A 22,395-nucleotide genomic window follows, 5' to 3' on the forward strand; every position below is an offset into this window, starting at 1 on the left:
ACTGATTCCATGCTAACTGTTGTCGGGAAAAACCATAATTAAATCTTTGGGACGTCCCTTGCTGGAATTGTGGCTGCTGTGAATCTGACTGATTCGAACGAGGCGGATACGCCTGTTGCAAAAGAACTTTAGTCTTTAAATCTTTTGTTTTCTTTTCTGACTTTTCCTTCTCTTCTTTCTCTCTATTCTCGTAATACTGAGCAGTTGCAAGTATCTGTGCTGTCGTCGACACTGCCCATGCACTTTCAGAATCCTTTAACTTGTTACTAAGTTCAGGTAGTAAATTAAACACGAACTTGTCGACGAACAATCTCTGGCCTCCTTCAGTACTCATATCTTGCCCACTGTGGTCTACGAAGGTCTCTTCAAATCTAGTGAAAAAGTCAGAAACGCTTTCGTCCTTCTTTTGTTTGCATGCCGATAGTTTATCCCAATTAACTCGTAACGCTGGCATCAGCGTTTTCATCAGATTAATTATTCTGCCAGGTAGGGCAGCAATCAGAGGTTCAGGTTTAGCACCGCCAACTTGTTGCGCATCTGCTGCTACAATAACTGGCCAATCACCTCCTAAGGTGACTGGGTGGTTCTCTTGCCGAATCTTGGCCCATATAGGTTGTGGCACTACATTACCAAATAACATTTCAATGTCTGCCAAATTCATGATTCAAATTCATGATGCACGCTTGAACTGTCTGCGTTAACTCTTTGTAATAACCAGCAGGATTTTTACGTGGGTCTGGTAACGCTTGTTTTACTGCTAATACTTCGGCCCGCTTCCAAGGGATGTGTATCCACACTCTCTGGAAATGTGCCGGGGCAGCTACAATATTATTAGCCCCATCAGCTTGAACTGCATCACGCCATATCGGCGGAACTTCCCTCATCGGATATTGACCTCGTTTTTTCCTAGTAGTAATCGGTGAACCATCAGGGTCTCTTGTCGCTCGAAGAGGGGAATCATCCCTATGAGCTAAAATCAGTTCTATCGCTCCTCTTACTTCTGAACCTATCACCATTCCTGCGGCGAACTTCTGTTGAATATTTATCAGATCAGAGGGGACGGAATCTAAGTCATCATCTTCCCATTCTTCACGCACAAGAGAACACATCACGTCAAAAACATAACGTTGAGTAGGTTCATTCCATTGCATAAAAGTATCTAACACTCTTTGTGCATCATACTTCACAGCTTTCGACATCCACCTAAGAGCTGTCGAATCTAACATGTCTCGTTCCTGAGGACCAGGAAGCTGGCTACGTCTCTGTATAGAGTCAGAAACGGGGGTCTCAATTAAAGACCTGTAGAGAGGAGTTAAGATATTAGTTACAGAGTCGGTTATTTTCCGACGAACGGAAAGCGGAGTCAGAATGTTCACAGGGTTCGGGGATAGGGCAGCTGGAGCAGATGAAATAGTAAGGGTAGGGGTAGCAGGTAAAGCAGTTTGCGTAACGACAGGCAAAGGCGGAACAGGCGACCCAGGAAGAGGGGGTGCCGAAGGAACATTAACCACGGGAAGGACAGGAGCTGGAATCAAAGGAAGTGGAGCAACTATTCCAGGCTGACCAGCAGCTGGCTGTACAACAGGTAGTAACTGTGGTACTGTAATACCTTGTGCATACGGTGGAGGTGAATTCAACAGGTAAGACAACAGAGGATCCTTCTCATGATCCTCCATCGGCTTAGTAGGACAAGATGGCAATACAGGGTAACATTTATCAATTGCCAAATTATATTTTCTATTCGCCATCTCCATTGCTTTCTCGGTCTCGTTGACATGCAGCTGCCTAGCAGACTCCATTAAAGTCAACCCTTTCTCTTTCTGTTCTTTCTTCGTCTTCCTAATTTCTCTCTGTTTGGCTTCTTTGCGCCATACGTGGAAAGAATCAAACATTGCCGGCTGGGCTTTTCTCTTAAACAACTTCATTTCTAGATTGTCTAGAATTTCGGTTTCGAAGCTACCATGCGGTGGCCAACTAAGGACACCATCTTTTCTGGTATAACGGACCCATACTTCATTATACGTAATAGGACCAACACCATGTTTACAATAGAGCTCGTATGTAGGAGTTCCAATCGGAGGAACCGAACACGAATCCTCCAACCGGGAATCCCCGTTGCAACGTAACCAGGACAGGAAACAATTACTACTGGTAGTCATGACAAACAAAGACAAATTCCAACCAAAATGCGCAAAGAACTTAGACCTACCAAAATGAACTAATACCAAAACAAAGATTATCTAAACAAGAGCAACCAATGATAATCTACGAATTAAACCAGAGCAACAAGGAACAACCAAACTGAGCGTAACCCACTTAATACTTAACTGAAATGTGGAAGACGTCACCAAGGAGAACCCGTCTACGTCTCGCCGTACTAAGGTCTGCACCTCGGGTCCAAGACAGGGCGACAGTCAGGGCAGCGGTCCTCTGTAGCCGTCTGGGAACGGGAACCCTCGTGGAAGAGATCGTCGGGCCACTTTTACGACATGCAGGGATCGATGAAGCGGGGCACCTCCCTCCGGAATCTTCACACGAAACTTCTCGAACTTTTCAGGCTTTGGACCGGTACCGGATGACGTCGCCCCACGTTAGGCGCCAATTTGAGGTTCTGGACTTTTAAGAGTCCAGAGGTGTCAGGGAAACAACACCCAAAGACCCCTGAGTTCCTCCTGTCTCGGTGCACAAATAAACAGAGACAGGGGCTTCTCGATGGTGGCGTCAAAGACCAAGGTTTATTTACTGCAGGGACACAGAAGTCATAGGAACCACACAGAGGCAGAATCTACGAGACTGTTCAAATTGCATTAAGTGGGTTGTTCTTTAAATACACGCAAAATGTCTTTAGGCAACATTACACGAATATTTCTCATGCCCAACCCGGTATCCCAAACAAACAGTAAATAGACATCAAACAATAATTAGTCGTAGGATTTCGGTATTCGATCAGGTTCCCTTGACAGTTTTCCATTCTTTGTCCGATCCTCCCCATCATAAAAATCGTAACCTCCCCATTGTAAAAGCCCAGAAGGAGAGGAGCAGAGCCAGGTGCAAAGGATTGAAAAGTAGGATAAGAGGTGTTTATGGATCATAAACGGGCATGGCTACCGTCTTTGGCCTTTCAGTCAGGACAATGGACACGAGAACCAGTATAGCAGGACTGGCCTCAGGCAGGGGAGGCAGCTTGATTCTGCCTAGTCATGTAGCGTCAGCCTTTCTCGGGGCTTGAGCTTACGTGTCCTTAACAAGGTGACTCTGCCGGGGTCATCGCCCTTTCATTGACTATGTGAGGGCAAGAAACAAAATGGATGCCGTAACTAAAATGGATGCCATGACTTTACAACAGAATGCCCTATTTCTCAGTGAATTCATGCTAGTTGCGTAGCGAAAACACTGTCATGCATGTAATGGATCATTTGCGGTTCATTGGTACCGAAATCGTGTCAGTACTACGATACCGAATTCACGGGTTCGGATCGCTACAGAACCTCAACTGTCCCCATCATCCTGGGGAGATTCTGTAATGTTATTGTATGTTTTGCGTCCCTCTACACCCAGATTATGAAGCAAAATGTGCTGTTTACGAAGGGAAGTGAACTTTTTCCTCCCATTAGCTATGAGATAAGATTCAAATAATCCCTTCCACTCTTTCCAAGGAAGATCGGGTTCCCCTGTACCATTTAGCAAAGGATGTGGTTGTGACATAATTGTTGCAGCCATGTTATAAGTAGATTATTTGTGCTATACTCTAATTGAATACAAGATAGTTAATAGCCACCTTACTTCATACAAAAGCTAGTGTGCGATGCGATGTGTACAATTGTTAATGTGTTACTTGAAATACATTTTTGACTATAACATAACTTTCAGGATGAGAATGCTGTTCCAACATATGTATCCATGTGTTTCCTAGTCAAACTCAAAGTAATTGAAAAACCAGAGCTCATCAACGTACAGTCAAACGAGGAAGTGGTATTATCAACCTTCTCCACACAACATGCTGTGCCTATCAGTGTGGTAGATTGAAGACAGGCTGAAAGCAACTTAGACAATTAGCAGCTGTGCCTGTCAGCATGAAAATGCATTGGAGAGACTACTTAAATACTTTTACAAAAAGACAAACGCATAAAGAACAATTGATGGACAAAATGTTGAACAATGTAAAAATTCAGCCCAGTACAGAGATCTGGGCCTGAATCCATTGTTTGTTTGCTCCGCATACCAATCCAGTTTAAACCCAGCCATATGTAAATCAGTTGTGACCCTGTCCCTCATGGAAACAGTCCAGCCCGAACTGCTAGGCCAGGTTTTTCCTGGACTGAAAAACATGCATCCTAGGACTGATTTCAGGGTTGCACCTCCCAACAACCAAGCCAGCTTGACTCCAGTGGCATGGAGTGCACTGGATCCACGTCTGGGCATACCCGACCAACTTGGGATGGCAAATGCAAAAAGAACAATTGATGGACAGAATGTTGAACAATGTCAAACATTCACCCCAGTACAGAGATCTGGGCCTAAATCCATAGTTGTTTTGCTCCTCATGCCATTCCAATTTAAATCCAGCTATATGTAAATCAGTCATGACCCAGTCAGAAGAGGTGTGGCGCCGCAGCACCATGTGACTCTGGGCAATAGTTTGCTTAATCTTCCAGACGGCCCCCAGCGCCTAGAGACCCTTACGGGTGAGTGTTCGCGCTTTACAAATGTGGATTATTATTATTATTATTCCCCATGGAAACAGTCCAGACTGAACTGCTAGGCCAGGTTCTATCTGGACTGCAAAACAAGCACCTTGAACCGGTTTTGGGGTTTCACCCCTCATCAGCCAGGCTAGCTTGACTCTAGTGGCATGGAGAACACCGGTCCCATGTCTAGGCATACTTGGCCCACTCGGGGTGACAAATGCAAAAAGAACAATTGATGGACAGAATGTTGAACAATGTTAAACATTCACCCCAGTACAGAGATTGGGGCATAAATCCATAGTTTATTTGCTCCTCATGCCATTTCAGTTTAAACTTTGCTTTGCCCTAAGTTGGCAGGATATGCCCAGACGTGGGTCCCTACCTCACTTTGTCACTCGATTCAAGCTAGACTGGCTGAGAAGGGGTGTTACCCCAAAACTGGTCCTAGGATGCTTGTTTCTGGTTCAGGGAATACCTGGCTTGGCAGTTGGGGCTGGACTGTTCTGATGAGGCACAGGGTCAAGACTGATTTGCATATAGCTGTGTCTCAACTGGGGTGGCGCAGTGAGTTAAAGAACGATGATGGATTCAACACAGATCTGTGAATGGGTTTGAGTGTCTGAAAAGTTTCCGCGCTTCGTCCATCCTCTCCTTGTGTTTGCTTTGTTCACCCTAAGTTGGCAGGGTATGCCCAGACATGGGTATCTTGCTCACTTTGCCACTGGTTTCAAGCTAGCCTGGCCAATGATGGGTGTGATAAGTTGAACAGCAAGGCACATTAAGTTCCTTTCCAAGTATTTATTTGGTTAGCAGTACACAGACCTTCCTCGCCTGCAGCAGCTAGGTTCAAACTGTCTCTTCTAACTCCTCCAGTCCTCCAGGCGCAGAACAGCCCATTGTGCTGTCATTGATGACTTGTGGACCTACCCAGAAGTTGCCCGGCAACAGTGACCAGGTGAACTACCCTCCAGAGTCCTCAGCCTAGATACATAACCCATAATAGGGTGTTACCCCAAAACCGGTACCAGGGTGCTTGTTTTCGGTTCAGGGAAGACCTGGCTTGATAGTTCCGGCTCGACTGTTTCCAAGAGGCACAGGGCCAAGACTCATTTGCATATGGCTGGGTCTGAACTGGGGTGGTTAAGTGAGCTAAAGAACGATGATGGATTCAACCCAGATCTGGAACTGGGGGTGAGTGTCTGAAAAGTTTCAGCGCACCGTCTATCATTTCCTTGTGTTTGCTTTACAAAAATGCAGGCAGTTTCAATGAAGCTGTGCCTGTCAGCAATAATCCTGTAACGACATATTACACACATTAATAAAATGCAGTGTGTATGTCAGCGTTATTCTATAGACAAAGTCATGGGGAAACAACAGAAGCAGCTGTGCCTGTCAGAGCCATGAAAATGGGCTGGTTTCTTTTTCTTCCTGAGGTAACCGCCTTCCCTTTGAATTGATGGCAAGATGCCAGTTCAAAAACACATGCCTATTATAGGAAAGAGATGGCAGAAACAAATGCACTTGACAGCGGGAATGAGGTGGGCCGGATTATATAGGAATGCCCCTCAGATATGAAGAAAAGGGGCCGGCTTGACAAGAGAAGCCCTTCTCTAATCTGGAAGAAAAGAACCGGAACAGCTGTGCCAGTCACCATGATGAACTGACCGGCTTCATGCAGAGGTGACTGCCCCTCGAAGACTGGAAGGGACCGCCTTGGATGTTATGGAATGCCCTCCTCAGGACGTGCTAGCCACAGGGCTGTTCCAGCAGAGGGACAGTCAAAGATGATATCGCTCGCTACTGCCTCTCAGAAACACACAGAACTTTGTCTTCACTGCGCCTGTCCTGCAAAGGACAGCAAGATAAAATCCACGTTGTCAGGGGACAGTGCCCCACACCACAGGAACGGAGTCAGTACAAGTGGAACTTACAAGCAAGCACACTCTTGCAATTCCTGGCAATGCCAACAAGTTATAAAGAGAGGAGAAGAACTATGAATACAAAAGAACACAGTAGGGTGGATGGCATAGGGCAGATAGAGAGGCGGAAAGGAAGAAGTCAGCGGGCTAAGGAAGCTAAGAAAAAGAGAACTATATGGCAAAAGGTTTAGGAAATGGGGAATACGGTAAAACATGAGATGGAGGATCTCAAGTTGAAAAGAGACAGGAATTTAGGTAAAGAGGTAACTCAGAAGTAAAGTAGAATTTTTACACAAAGAGAGATGAAAGAGCAGAATCGTAAGATGATGGGGAGAATAACATGGGTAAATGAAGTTCCAGGTACAAAAAAGATATTAAGCAGGAGTCCATGGAAAGGAGCTATTGGAGTGAGAGGAATCAAACTGAAAGAATCAAACAGCAGCGGCCCGTGGTGGGAGTGCTCCCGGGTGCTGACGTGGGGCGGGAGAGGGGCAGGGTGGGGGGTAGTAAACTACAGATTACGGACGAACAGAGATAAGTAAACATATAAATAAATCAAATGAGTTTTGTTGCGTGTGCTGCATAGCCAAATGCCAAATCCTTAGTTTACTACCCCCAACCCTGCCCTTCCCCCGCCCCACGTCAGCGCCCGGCAACGCTCCCACCATGGGCCACTACTGGAATCTAAATGATGTTTGATGAGAAAGGGCAGACATAGTGCAGTGTGGGAAGGTAGACAGATTTGATGAGATGGACCTAAAAAGAGGGACCAAGATATTTGCACTATTGCAAGATTTGCAAAGTTTTTAAGGAATTTAGAGCATCTCAATTCAACTCATAGTGAGTTCCAGATGGTTCCAGGTGAGTTCCAGGTGGTTCCAGCTTATTTCTAATGTTGTAGTCCAACTTTAATGTAATGGGGTTTGCTTGTTCTGTGATGTATGTGCTGAGAGCTTTCTAGAGACTGAGGACTTGCACACCATGGATCATACCCACTTGTTTTTCTCATTGGCCCTGTAATATTATTAGTTCATGCACTACAAGGCTGTCTTTACAGCAAAAAAACCTATTTAGGTCAAGTTATGGAAACTGTGTTAATCCCACATGAACTATTCAAAGAATGAAAGAAATTGCAAATCTTCAACACCACACCCCACTTCAAACCATATGTGCTATCATTAAAACTCCTACCAACAGTAGCTTTGTGATGGGCAATCATCTACTTCTCATTGCTAATCCCACCCGGAATAATATAAACAGTGCATCACATCATAGGTACTTTCTTTTCTGGCATAGAAAACCATGAAACTGTGCCTATTATAATCTGGCAGTTAGACAAGTGGGTCACGTTAGTGGCGATTTCTCCTGCATGCGATAAACATTGCAGAATGTAGGAATCAATAGATTTTTTATTGTTTTACTTCAATTACCTCTGTTTTGTGATGCAGCAACCTATATACCATCTAGACAGATTTACAGCCCTGCTATGCAGCGTCCTATATACCATCTAGACAGATATACAGCTCTGCTATGACACTTATGTACACCTTGATTGCCACAAAATATGTGCAATTATTCACATTAACATTTAACCTGAAACACTGGAACTTCCTGACTTTTTGTTTCTAAATATACATCCCTCATACCATTTAGAGACCCTGGGCTGAAACGTTCTGAAGAATGTCTGCAAGCTACGAAAACCACACTAGAGACAATGGCAAAGACAGTGGCCCGAAGGTATGGAGCCGAACTGCATCATCGAGAGTAACTGGAATGAAATTATTTCTATGGCATGAGTTTCTCTGAGTCTCTTTTCTGAGGAATCTATGCCTATGGTTTTGAGAAACCTTCCGCCATCAAGCAGCAGGCCATTCATCCTTGTATCAAGGGGAATGATGTAATTGCACAAGCCCAGTCTGGTACTAGGAAGACTGCCACATTTGCTCTCTCTATTCTTCAGCAGGTTGAGCTGGACCTGAAGGCTACCCAAACCATGGTCCTGGTGCCTACCCGCGAGTTGCCTAACAGATCCAAAAAGTGGTAATGGCTCTGGTAGACTACATGGTTGCTTCCTGCCACACCTGTATTGGGGGCTCCAACATGAGGGCTGATGTGCAGAAGCTGCAGTCGGAAGCTCCCCACATTATTGTGGGCACCCCTGGGCGCCTGTTTGACGTGATTAACCAACGATACCTGTCCCCCAAATGCATCAATATGTTTGTGCTCGATGAAGCGGATGAGATGTTCAGTCGTGGGTTTAACCCCTTGAGTGCCTCGCCCTTTCCACGCCCTGTGCCGGGCGTTTCATTAGCGGGCGGGTCTCATGACGAGATAGTCTCGTCATGGGCACAGCGCAACCGCGGCCCATGACGAGACCATCTCGTCATGGGCACTCAAGAGGTTAAATACCAGATTTATGACTTCATTCAGAAGCTGAGCAGCAACACACGGATAGTGCTCTTGTCTGCCACCATGCCCGCCGACGTCTTGGAGGTGACCAAGAAGTTCATGCAGACCCCTTCCAAATCCTGGTGGAAAAGGAAGAGCTGACCCTGGAGGGTATCCAACAGTTTTGTGTCAATGTGGAGCGAGAGGAGTGGAAATTGGACACCTTGTGCGATCGTTACGAAACATTGACAATAACCCAAGCTGTCATCTTCATCAACACGCGGAGGAAGGTGGACTGGCTGACTGAGAGGATTCACACTTGTGACTTCACAGTTTCTTCTCTGCATTAAGATATGGACCAAAAGAAGCGAGATGTAATTATGCGTGAATTCCGATCTGGTTCCAGTTGTGTGCTGATCACTACAGATTTGTTGGCCAGAGGTATTGACGTGCAGCAGGTCTCCTTGGTCATCAACTACGACCTGCCAACGAAACGTTGCGAATTACATCCACAGAATCGGACAAGGTGGGCACTTCAGTAGGAAAGGTGTGGCCATTAACATGATGATGGAAGAGGACAAGCGAACCTTGAAGGACATTGAGACATTCAACAACACCAGCATTCAGGAGATGCCCATGAACATGGATGATCTGATCTAATCCTCCTCTAAGAGGAGTGCTTGCATGGTGGACCACTGTGCTAAGAAAAGGAGGAAAAGAACCCTGAAGTCTTTTTAGCATGGCTTGTTCATGTTCGAGCTATTTGGATTATATTTTTGTTATTTTGATTTGAATAAATATTTTGCAATGCAGCCTGTCACCAGGAACCTTGGTATTTTCTGTCCTTGAGAGTGTAGTTAACAATTAGTTAAATTAGCCACTGAACATTTATCATGCTAACAATTGTCAGGTACACAATGCAAAGATTTTGTACCTCTAGAAGTGATGCTTATTACTGCTTGAGCTCAACTATCTCAACAGTACTGGTTGCTCCCTCCCTGCTCCAATCCCACCAAACATGGACCAAACTCTTGCCCCTAAATTGTCCCCACTCGAACAAACAGGTTATATATGTTTAACTTCCAGTGAGAGCTAAAAGATGAACCCACATGGCCAACTGTATGAACTTTTTACTTGTTTTTGTATAGTATTTATTGAAGAAAAATAATAAAGTTTTTTGCGACATATGGAGAGGAAGGACATTTCATTTAACAAAAATATTTTGATCTATGAATTCTTACACTGGCTTTTAAGAGTTTTAATTTTAAAATGTGATCAATCATTATGGCTATAGTTTGTGCCCAGCTAAGCAGACACAGTGACACAAAGCTTGACCAGGAGGGGGCCAAAGAACAAATCAATAAAACCATTTACATTTGGAGAAAAGTGAGAGTAACATTGGTGAGATCATCCTTTACAACACATTCTTTTACATCGCATTTTTAGAAACTACCTTTACAACGCATACCATTACATCGCATTTAAGGTAAGTGTTGAATAGTGTAGGGGTAATAATTACTATTCTAACTCCAGTGAGTGCAACAGTAGGGTAAGTGTTGGATAGTGTAGGGGTAGAAATTACTATTCTAACTCCAGTGAGTGTAACAGTAGAGTAAGTGTTGGACAGTGTAGGGGTAAAAATTACTATTCTAACTCCAGTGAGTGCAACAGTAGGGTAAGTATCGGATAGTGTAAGGATACTATGCATTGTATTGGTATGACATGCTTTGTAATGACATGCGTTGTAGTGACATGCGATGTAATGGTTGCCTTGTAATGACATGCTATGTAAAGGATGTTGCGATGTAATGACTGCGTTGTAAAGGTAGTGCGATGTAATGACTGTGTTGTAAAGGTTGTTTCCCCAAATTAGTGTTTGCAATGACCAAATAGTAAATTTTTTAGATTTGCTATTTGGTAATCGCAAACACTAATGTACTCAAGTATGTTTTACACTATTTGCGATACCCAGTAGGTCACAAACAGACTTATCTCATGAATATTAATGAGGTAGGTCTCAGTTTGCAACTCATTGGGAATTGAAAAAAATCCCAGGGCACTTCGCCTGCTGGGGTCAGCAGACCGCAAAGTCAGTGATTGCTTTTAAATTAATCAATCTTTTTTCTTTTTTTAAATGCATCCTGTTTTTCTTAAAGGGTAATAGGATGCTTTTTTAAAAAAAAGAAACATTTTTATTTAATTCTTTAAGAGTTTGTAGTGGTCCGTGTGATCACTGAATACTCTTACAAATATTTTCAGGGCTGTATAATATGATTCCACCATGTGCTCCCAAAACAGTACCTGATTTGTAGAAATATATAGGTGTCTGACATAGCATTTAATCATACCTAAAATTTCAGGTGTTTAATGTATTATTTGTTTTTCTTTTTCAAAAGATTGACCAGCCTGGTCTTGGCCTTCCATCTCGTGACTACTATGCATGCACTGGTGCCTATGAGGAAGTAAGTATATCTCACATTTAAAAGACTATAACTTTCAAATATTGAAAATAAAGATTATTTGAATTTTATTTACAATCTTGAATGAGTTAAATGTGTCTAGTGGTTATGTTAGTATTTATAGAATACAAGCACAACACAAAATAAATATTCTGAAAAGTGAACTTTACCAGAGTTTAAGCAAATCTTTGCAGTACCCTTGTTCTAAAATCTGAGACAATTTATTTGTATTGTGCTGAGTTATATTTTGTTGCCTTACAGGTTGACACTATTGTACTTGATATTTCTGGTAATGTTTTGGTTTTCACCAGTAGTAGGTTCATGAGTGATATTCTTTTACCTATAAATTTACAAAACTATAAAATGTGTCCGGACATTCGCATTTGATTGCAACCAGGACAACTCTGTTGTACATTACCATCACTCACTCTCCTAACAAGTCAGTGAGCTAAGCCTTCACTTGCCATCTATAGCTACCCAGAGGGTGTGTAAGACTAAGAAAGCCAGTCTTCCTTGACACACTAGGTATCCAGTGTCCTGGTTAGTGCCGACTATCCAACTCCACTCTACAACACTCTACTACCATGTACTGTCCTTTGCTCTATACCACTCCACTGCCTGACACTTTACTCCACTGTATGCATCTCTACTCTACAATACTGTACTACAATCTATGACACTGTACTCCACTCTATGCCCATCCACTCTAAGCCATTTTACTACACTGTATGACACACCACGACATGACACTCAATTTCTTTCTATGATACGCCACTAAACTTTATAACATATTACTCCACTTATGAACACTCCACTTATGAACACTTATGAACACTCTCCTCCACTGCACTGCATCTCTCCACTCACAACACTGGACTCTTAATTTGAAACACATTTTTGTTATACATTTAAAAAAACATTGAAGTACAATATAAAAAATTAAAGGTTAAAGCTTAGTTATAGTTAGGAAAACCTTTTTCCCAATACACACCAAAGCTTTAACTACACAAACTTAAAATATTCTACAGTTATAACTTTGATTTGCAATTTAACCACCCACTTCAAATTATCATAAATAGACCATCTCATTACACACTCTTTTCAGCTCACTAACAACACTAACTATAACTCGCCACTCTACCATGCACTGTATTCTCACAAATAATGATACTCCACTGTACATCCCTTCTCTATATGAGATTCTCCACCACTCCACTGCATGACAGTGCACTCAACACCACTGACCTGTTCAACAGTCTATTCCACTGAATTCCACTCTATGCTACTACACTCTACAACACTCTGCTACACCTTATGCCACTCTATGAAACTCTACTCGATGACACTCCACTCCACCACATTCCATTTCACCGTGCTTTAGTCAACAACACTCCATGGTACAACACAGAACTCTTCTTTTTACACACAACTACACTGTACAACGTGCCGCTCCACTCTACAAAACTCCACTCCCTGATAGAACACACCGTACCACTCCACTATATAACACTTTACTCCACTATGTGCTTCGTCACTCCATTCTACTTGACTCCAATCTCTTCCACTCTACAACACTCCACTCTACAATACTAGATTCTGCAGCAGTCTTCTTTATTGTACTGTACTATACTTCACTTTATGACACTCCAATGAACGACTCTCCACACTGCGATTTGAAACACATTTGTTATTAAAAACTAGAAACCATTAATATACAATGAGAAAAACAAAGGTTGAGCATATAATTCACAGTTAGAAATACCTTATGTATTCTTTCTATACAAACCCAACAAAAAAATACACAAAAATGTGTTATGCATGCATCACCTTCAAATTACTATAAGTTGTGCACCTCTGAAAACAGTATTGTCATCTCACACGCCACACTACATTAACTATAAATCATGCCTTTTCCATGCACTGGTTATATCCTTGCATACCACATCACTTATAGCATGTGAAATCATAGCATTCATAACACTCATACCTTCTCAAATTACATAATATTTTATATTTCGGGGGATGTGATATCCGTCACCGTTGTGATGGAGTAGCCCATCTGTTGAGATCTAAAGCAGGACCTAGTTTCAATAGGAAAGCCTTTTTTGACTTGCTTATACCTCTGGCACTGTCTCACGAATCTTCACAAAATTTTACACAAAAGTGCCAAGGTGGGTCTAGTCATGCATGGTAAGTTTCACGGCAATCCATCAAGAGGAGGCCAAGGAAAAGGGGGGGGGTTAAAAAAAAGTGTGTTTCCCATGTTAATTCCCATAGGGATTTTAGGCACAACCGCTGGACGGAATTATACCAAATTTGGCAGAAAGGCAGCTCTTGGTCCAGTAAGTGCCCTTTTTGTTATTTGGTGTGAATATGTTCAGTAGTTTTTGAGATATTGACTGAAATCCAAATTTGTATATCTAGGAGCACGGATCCTCCGGTGATGCAACAGTCCCCGTATTGATATCTGAATGGCTACCAAAACTTCAACCAGGAAGAGTTGACAGCTATCTCAAGTCCCACAAAAAAAATTAAAAAATAAAAGTAGGCAGGGTAGTAACACCCTGACCCCCAAGCACTGGTCCGGGGTCCCACAGCAACCACGCGAGGGCCCAAAACCTTTTCTTTAATTACTTTTTGCAGTGACATCGCAGATCCCTGGCAAAAAATTTTAAAAACAAGCACTATGACAGCTCCCGCCAAGCGAGAGCAAATACTAACTCCGCTCCGAGCAAGCAGGAGCTGTCAAACGTCTCCTGCTTGCTGGGAGCAACGTTTTCATCTGCTTCCCTGCCAGCTGTCATGTGGGTAGTGAAACAGATTAAACAATTGCTCCACACACAGGGAGCTGCATTTCTAGCAGCTCCTCGCATGCAGTAACAAAGCCGGCTCATGCAGAAGGCAGGAAGCAGGCTGGGACCGCAGGGACCTTGCGGATCCCCTGCTCTCCCCAATGATACCCAGGTAGGAGTGCCGGGGGATGGGGTCCCTAAGGCCGAAATTGGTCCGGGGAGGGGTGTTGTGCCACACCCCTCCCCAATTGCAGAGCGTCATCAGTTATGTCACTGACCATGCCATGAGTGATGTAATATGTGAGGTCATAAGCAGAGCATAGTTATAGTTAGCTCAGGTAGGCAAATATAACTGCTGAATTTCACTGGTTTTGTACAAATGAAATCTGAGCCTAACTATAATGTCCCTGTAACCTTTGTGTTTTTTCAGTGAATATCCTATGCTTTTTTAATTCTATTTCTTCGGCGCCGTTTGATGAACCTTCGGGAAATTGGGGGCGTGGCAAAGCCGCGGACCAAGATGGATGTGCGGCATTGAAGCTCCGCCAGCCTTTCCAGCCACGGAGTCAATATCCCACTTGAAAACGGGGCTGATCACACCGAACATGCCGCCAATCGCTCCATGAACGACTCCTGCACCTGAAGACCTCGCCTGCTAGCAAAACGAAGCCGCCGCGACTAAGATATTTGACGCGAGGTGGGCGGAGCGAAACCAACGTAATGGCGGTGGCGGCTGCCTGAATCAGCCGATGCATGTTGGTGAAGAAGGGGCCCAGCAACTGAGTAAGGAGAAGCCGGAGAAGCCAGGAGAACGGTGAGTGCGCTGGGCGCAGGGCTCATTAACACACTGCTCTCCCTGCGCTCAATTCTTGCCTGGTTTAAGCGGTGGCCCGTTGGCTGCTCGCATGACGAGTAGTGAGCCCATCTGCCTTGCCTTCGACACCACGGGGACAGGGTCCACGGGTGTCCTCCAGTGTCGGCCTCCGAGCCATTTGCGGGCTCACGGCAGGTGCTCAGCTGGGGTCGCTATATAGCCTGCGGCAGGCCGCCTCCCCCCACGGACGCCGCTAATTCCAATCCAGCATGCAGCCGTTCCCACTAGGCCGACTGGACATAGGTGATTCAAATGCCCAGACCGGACTCAGCCGCAGCCGCTGCATAACAACCTCGAGGGCAGCGCAATACTCACCCCTCCCAAGGTGGCCCGTCTTGATGCAAGCACCCGCTACCACAGCCTGTGACCACGGTGCACATTCCAGTTTGGCCTCCTCAACAGCTGCACCCGCCACTGGCACTAATCCATGCTTCCCCTGCTGGTCGGCCATATTGCACATCTGCTCCTCTGGGATCTCACTATTCCCCACATCTGGAAGAGTTTCTGCACAATTAGTCCACTTTGCTTGCCCGCTGGGGGGACTGCTGTACACACACCCCTCAGGTCCTGAGACTTTTCTGACAGGTGCTCACTCTGGTCAATGTCTTCAGACTGTGGTTCCACCCTGAGCCATCCTATTGTCACCTACCTCGTGCACTGGTGAGCGGCATGGGCCGCAAAGCCCCGATGCTAAGGATCCTCCCTTTTGAGAAGCTAGTGGAGATGGCACGGGAGGGCGGCGCGCACATGGCGGAAGGCGGACAGGAAACGGAGCGACTTGATGATTCCGCAGGTCAGGCCGATTCGCTGCTGCGTGAGATGAGAGTGGGATTCAAGGCTCTTGATAGTAGGTTTGATGCCTTGGACAAGAATCTTGCAGATAAAGGTGCTAAAATCCAGGTACATGATAAGCATCTAGATGTAGCAGAAGCCTGTAGATATGATATCGAAGATGGCATGGCGCAATCCCTTAAAAGGCTTGAACGTGTGGAGCACATCCTAAAAGATGTGGCAATCAAAAATGAAGACTTAGAGGCGTGTAGTCAGCGTAACAACATACGCATTTTGGGTGTGCCGGAGCCCACCACCACAGGCCGCCTCGACGTCTTTGTGGAGAAACTTCTGGCTGACATTTTCGGGAGAGACTCTTTCACTCCTGGCTTCATAGTGGATCGAGCCGACCGCACGCTGGGGCCCCGGCCCAACCCAGGCTGCCCACCAAGACCCATCATTGCATGAGTCATGAACTTTAGGGACCGAGACACTGCTCTGCGCCTCGCACGTGAACGAGGAGATACCATATGGCAGGGTTCTAAGTTGTCACTCCATCTGAACTTCACCATCAAAAATGTTCCTTTGTAGTGGAACCCCATAGTCTGCATCGACATTCTGTGGTCATGCTGAAGACATATATGTGTAGTAGGTATGAGACACATGTGCTAGTTGGACTCTGAGTGTGATGAGAGTCTGAGTTCCGGGCCGTGGCCCGTGACACAGCATAGATTATGATTACAGCTTCCTCAGGCTGTAAATGTATTGCCTGCATTCCTGTGGCAGATGGGTGGAAATCCAGACACTTAAGTGAGGGCGACTGAGACAGGACTGACTTTAGAAATTCAACTAGGGTTTTGTCAGCATGGGGCTGATCATTTTTCCTGAGCATTGAATTTTTGGTAGAAGGTGGGCTCGAGGGGTGCCACTGTAGTATCTGTTGTTCAATGTGAGGACATTTCTAGACAGGACCTGCCCTTCTATTTGTTCATCAACAGTGCACAGTGGAGGATGGCTTGAGGGCCTGGATCACCACCCAAGCGCTGTGCCTAACCCTCCACAGACACTAATCCCCACTGTACAAACCCATTGGCAGTGTCCAGCAGGGGTTCGCAGAAGCTGGCTTCCAACTAGGTCCTCTGTACAACTTTCCATGGGCAGCCATGCCTTGCTGTGCTCGGACTTCACCCATGTTCGTCAAGGATTGGTCACGGGGCCTCGCCACGGAGGCCCTGCACACTCTTGTCACAGGCAATCAAACCCTACCGTGTACAGTCTTTGACACCAAGCAATTAGGCATATGGCCAGGTTCAGTTTTTTATTTTTGGGGGGATTTGAGCATCCTTATTTAGTAATGATACACCAGACTAATCCTAATTCCTGAACACCACAATCCCAGGACACTCTTCTCTAGCCCATGCATTTCATTGGTTTGCAGTTCCAAATCTATATTTGCATATCCTCAATAGGTGATGCCTGGGTTGGTGAAGCTTGCCTGGATTGGTAGTACTTTAGCATGAATCTTGCCCTGGAATTACAGATCCTTTCCGAGATCTGTGAATTCCAGACGCCTTTAATGTCAACTCGGTACTTGGCACCTGTTTCACTATTATCCATCCCAGATGGCCTTTAACATGTCAGGGATCCTCAAATCCCGAAAATGATAAATAGATCCTATTACTCTTTTTGTTTTTTGAATTTTATATCAAGAGTGGCCTCTTTGGGAGTCCGCATACAGTGATCTGGGGTCAGGTTGTGACTATCCTAACCCCTGATAATGTCTTTCTAATTTTTTCTCAGGACTCAGGGACCTTGCCTGCATTCTGAAATAGTGGGCACAAGAGAATGTTTTTCTTTTACAGCCAGCCAATCGATCTCTGGAAACTGCAATTCTAACTCTGGAACCCTGGATTTGAAAGGGGTGATTGTAGAAAAGGCTCCATTTTCCAAACGGATTCCTTTATTATTAATTTTTTTGTATTTAAAGTGGATGGCAGAGATATACTAAAGTGCCAAGCATTCCAGCCCACGAAGCAATTTTTTTAAATGCTCATGTCTAGAAAAACTACTCATCAGATTTGCACCAAGCAGAAAAAGCATGCTTTCTTAGTAAAGTTGTACTCTCATACCAAGTTTGAGCCACATTCATTCAGCAGTTTAGTCTGTAGGCGAGACTGCGGGTGAGGGCAAAGTTTCTCATGGAAGCTAGAATGGAAAAACATCTTTTTTTCACACTTTCTTAAACTTTTTTCTCCTGCACACATCTGCTCTAAAGTTGGCATGTGGAACTTAGCTTACATTGTCCACTGCCATATTTGGGACAGATTCTTTTATAGGGTCAAAAGTTACAGGCAGAATAAAAAATACATTTTGACTGGAAAGTGCTCCTAAGAATAATTACACAATGGTCAATTCCCTTGTGTAATATATACTTCCATAGTTATGTTTTATATACTTGTACGTGTAAAATAGACAAGTGAAAGTACGTTAAAATATATTTAAAACATGTAGTTATCTATGATTTGCTGCCTTTGATGTTCTGACTCCCAAGGTACTTTTTCCAATCTAATGGTAGTATACCTTATCGATTTTATCCAATAAATGTCCTCTTTCTCACTGCACTCACTATCTTGTGGCCGTGACTAGAACTCAGGAGAGCTCATTAAATGTAACCAGTATTGCCCACTGTAATGCACCATAAAGCTACCATACCACATGTCTTGCAGAAAAATGGTTCAAATTTAATTTGCTTAAATTAGAGTAAGCATCACAATGGGGAGGTTCAGAATTGTTTTTTTCCTGTTAGGAAATTAATATTCCAAGATATCCAAATTAGTGAACAACTGGACTGTAAACAGCAATATTGGAACTAAATTACCACATACAAACCCATTAGTATGGTAGTGATTTCATGGAGAATACCAATGGGGCGTTCAGCCTCAGTTAGACCTTTCACAAGGAGGAGAATGCTCCAGTACACTTTGTGAAAGAGAACACAATTGAATGATCATTTATTCATGTAACTGAGCTAGTCCCCATGCAGATGACATAGAAAGCATATGTGAGGTGACAAAAAATGTTAAGTGCATTTTATGACCTGCAACCGTTTAGAAAAGTTTCTGATTTGATCTTTGGTTGGTGAGTAAAATGTTGCACGTTACTTCGTGCACCAGTCATATTTACTGAGGTTGTAGAATATCAACGACAGAAACATTGTATGATATAAGTATTGTGTCCAAAATATCGTTCACATAAATTGCTGTTCCATTGAGAGTACATCTTCTAGTATTAACCCCAGTGAGTCAATATTTTGAGGACCTATTTAGAGAACTTCGGACCTTTGGTACAAAGAATGCAATCAGTAAGAGTGATTGCAATTTGCATGCCAACTTTTATTGAATGTATTGGTATTTTGCGATGTGACCTATGCACTAAAAGGTAGCATCCCGACATACCAAATAGTGGTGGGTCACAATTCAACCTACCTCACAAATATTAAGGAGGTAGGTTACAATTTGAAACTGACTACTATTAGCTGCCATCACATGGATAGCGGACTGCTGGATTCAAACAACCACTATGTCTGTGATTGTCTTAAATAAAGCAATCATATTTTCAAGTACAAACAATTTTTATAAAGAAACATCAGAGGAGTTTAAAACAGAAAAATTAAAAATGTTACACTAATTTTTAGCCTTAACCTAGTGCTCCAGCATTGGTCCAATGGCCCATTGCCTACTCCTAAAAATGTTTTTGTCAACATTCACAAAGGGGAAGAAGGGATTCCTTATTGTTTGCATGAGTTTACCACCTTCTTTGAGGTGTTGGTAATCTATCAATGTTGTGTTACTGCAATTGGAGTCATAAACCATTGATACATACTTTGCAAATTAGAAGGGATGCACTAAACATGCCTCTTGCAATTTGCTATTCAGTGTGTACTTGGGAACCTATTTTGCGATTCAGTAATATGTTTGGGATTGGTACCCAAAAGCTTTTTGCAGGTGAAAAGACTACAACTTTGGGAATCGGAACCTTTGTAAACACAAAATAGCTTTGCACATAAGGTCAATTATGTCTCATGACAATATTCTGCCAACAATATTCTGATGCCACATGGCGTAGAATATTCAACAATGCTCATAGATATGCAATCTGTGCATTTAGCTCAAGTTTCAACAGCAATATAAATAATAAAAATAGGGAAACATCAATATCTCTGCTATGAAAAATATGAGAAAATTGTAAAGGCATGTATTGTAAAAAGATCCTTTTTGACACCGCTGACTAAGATTCTGATGGGCTTAATCAATTTTAGCAACACAATAACCGCATTGTCAAACATATTTATTCATTTATACTATTAGGAGTCTTATTATGTCTGTGTTGATCATTTACTTTGCTTTGGGTACCAGCTAATGTTATTATATTATGAATAATGTTTGTGTAATGATACTTAGAAGATAGAAGGCTAATTCATTCAACGGTTTTAAACCTGCACATATGGGGCATGGGTGTAGACTTACAAATACTTGTAATTAATGGTTTTCATTCATACAGACAATCTAGAACAATTGCAGGTTTACAGGGCTACTCCGGGAAATGACTACTGAATTCCAAATTCTGACCATGCGAAGTGCATTCCACATTCCTAAGTATGCATAGTGCATACAATTTCACTTGCGTAAATCTATTTGCAGCTGTAAGATTACACTTTGTTGGTGCTTTTTTCTCTCTGCAGTGCAATTACTTTTCCCCATGGATAAATTGCCCCCTCTCTCCTCTCCACACCTTAGCTAATTTGTATAGTTTTGCAAGACCATTCAAATTCCTAGAAAGGAATTTTTCTCAATCCTTATCAGGGGTAAATACCAAATATTTTCCTGGGTGGGATGTCTAAGAATCATAATATCCATAAACTCTCAACTTTATGGATATTCCTAATCCTTCCAAAGCATTCCCACCTTGGAAGGTCCACTTCCTATCCCAAAGGCATGATCTACTCATGTGTAATAGTGTACCATCGTCGAGTAACGTCCTGCCTTAGTGAAGAAATTTATGAGTGCAACTTTATCATTTGCAAATTTGGCCTAAGACGCGGACTGCTATCAGTTTGTGTGTACCAAAAAGAATAGCACATTATGTAAAATTCACTATACCTAGGTGAACTATAGACTTTATTTTTGCAGCTGTCACTGATACTCATTCCAGTATCTTTGTGGGTATTCTTTTGAGTGTTTATTTGTTTTTCAGGCATGCCTAGCTTATGTGGATTTCATGGTTTCTGTGGCTAAACTCATCCGCCAGGAAAGGAATCTCTCTTCCAATGACACCATCATAAGAAATGAAATGGAGAAGATTATGGAACTGGAGAAAGAGATCGCAAATGTAAGAACTATTATTTCCTTCCAGTTGTTGTTCAGGTTAGAATTGCATGAGATGGCATGATATATTTGACACGGCCATTAACATATAGGATTTCTAATTATAATGTTTATTTGACATTGTCATTAAGATATACAATTTTGAAATATAACTTTTGAGTGCACAATGTCTTTTAAAAAAATATATTTTTGTTATAGAGCTGGTTTAAAGTGTTAATTATTTGATAATGTCATAACCTGGAGTGTCCTAGGTCAATGGGTTAATGGGTTGGTTCCACTTCAGTTACATTGACAAAGCGTTTCACTTTGCATTTGTGGCATTCTAATGATAGCCTGACGGGCAGGCAAGCAAAAAACCTAATGTAAAAATATAACTGCCTAACCACAAAGTACAAATGATATTATACATGTGTTAAACATTTATCACATTTATCACATTTAACATAAAATCCCTCCTTATAATTAGGTGTTTATATGATATTTTACCAATGATGATCCCCATATCAGGACCCTTTTGTCAATGGATACATTAAAAATGTGTAAACTATGGATCCTGCAGTGAAACTTGCACCAACCATTTAGGTGTACCGTTGACCCTCTGTGGTGTATTCATAAACTGCAGTTAGTAGCACCCAAAGTAGTACTATATTAGTACTAAAGTAGTACTACATTAGTACTACTCACATACTACAAAATGCTATTCACAAACTGCTGTTTCTACAGTTTTTCCTGGCAGAAATGTTTGCCAAGGCGGCTGAGAATTCTGCACCTGTGGGTGTACGTTTCAATAACAAAACCCTAAAGGTTTTGATTTGAAACCTTTAAATGAATTGTACACATTGGCAAGTCATTCACATTGGACTTATTCCGAAACATATGAACAAATCAACAACTTGATGTTTACAACTCTGCATGGTTGTAGATTTATTCATTTTGTAAATCACAAAGATTGGGAATTTAGCCCTGCAAACTTGGCACAGTTCCTTCGGTCCATTAATACTTCTGTAAAACGTTTGTGAGTGAGCAAAGATTACATGTATAGTTGCTCATGTGAAATTCTACCAAGTAAGTGCAGTTGCCCTTGTCTTTATTTCAAGGGGATTCTTCCCCTACATCCCCT

At 42.9% G+C, this 22,395-nt stretch overlaps 1 protein-coding gene and 1 pseudogene across 3 annotated transcripts in view; both read left to right on the forward strand.

The window, feature by feature from the left end:
- Nucleotides 1–22,395, forward strand: part of MME (membrane metalloendopeptidase) — a 523,853-nt gene that overhangs the window by 307,456 nt on the left and 194,002 nt on the right. For all 3 annotated transcript variants that reach the window (XM_085634818.1, XM_085634819.1, XM_085634817.1), the window contains exons 8-9: nt 11,392–11,457; nt 21,145–21,279. In XM_085634818.1, the coding sequence (XP_085490944.1) occupies nt 11,392–11,457; nt 21,145–21,279 (201 nt within the window). The remainder of the gene's footprint in view (nt 1–11,391; nt 11,458–21,144; nt 21,280–22,395) is intronic.
- LOC146785593 (eukaryotic initiation factor 4A-I-like) lies at nt 8,288–9,655 on the forward strand (annotated as a pseudogene).

Source organism: Triturus cristatus, chromosome 11 (assembly GCF_964204655.1).
Source record: "Triturus cristatus chromosome 11, aTriCri1.1, whole genome shotgun sequence".
Taxonomy (NCBI): domain Eukaryota; kingdom Metazoa; phylum Chordata; class Amphibia; order Caudata; family Salamandridae; genus Triturus; species Triturus cristatus.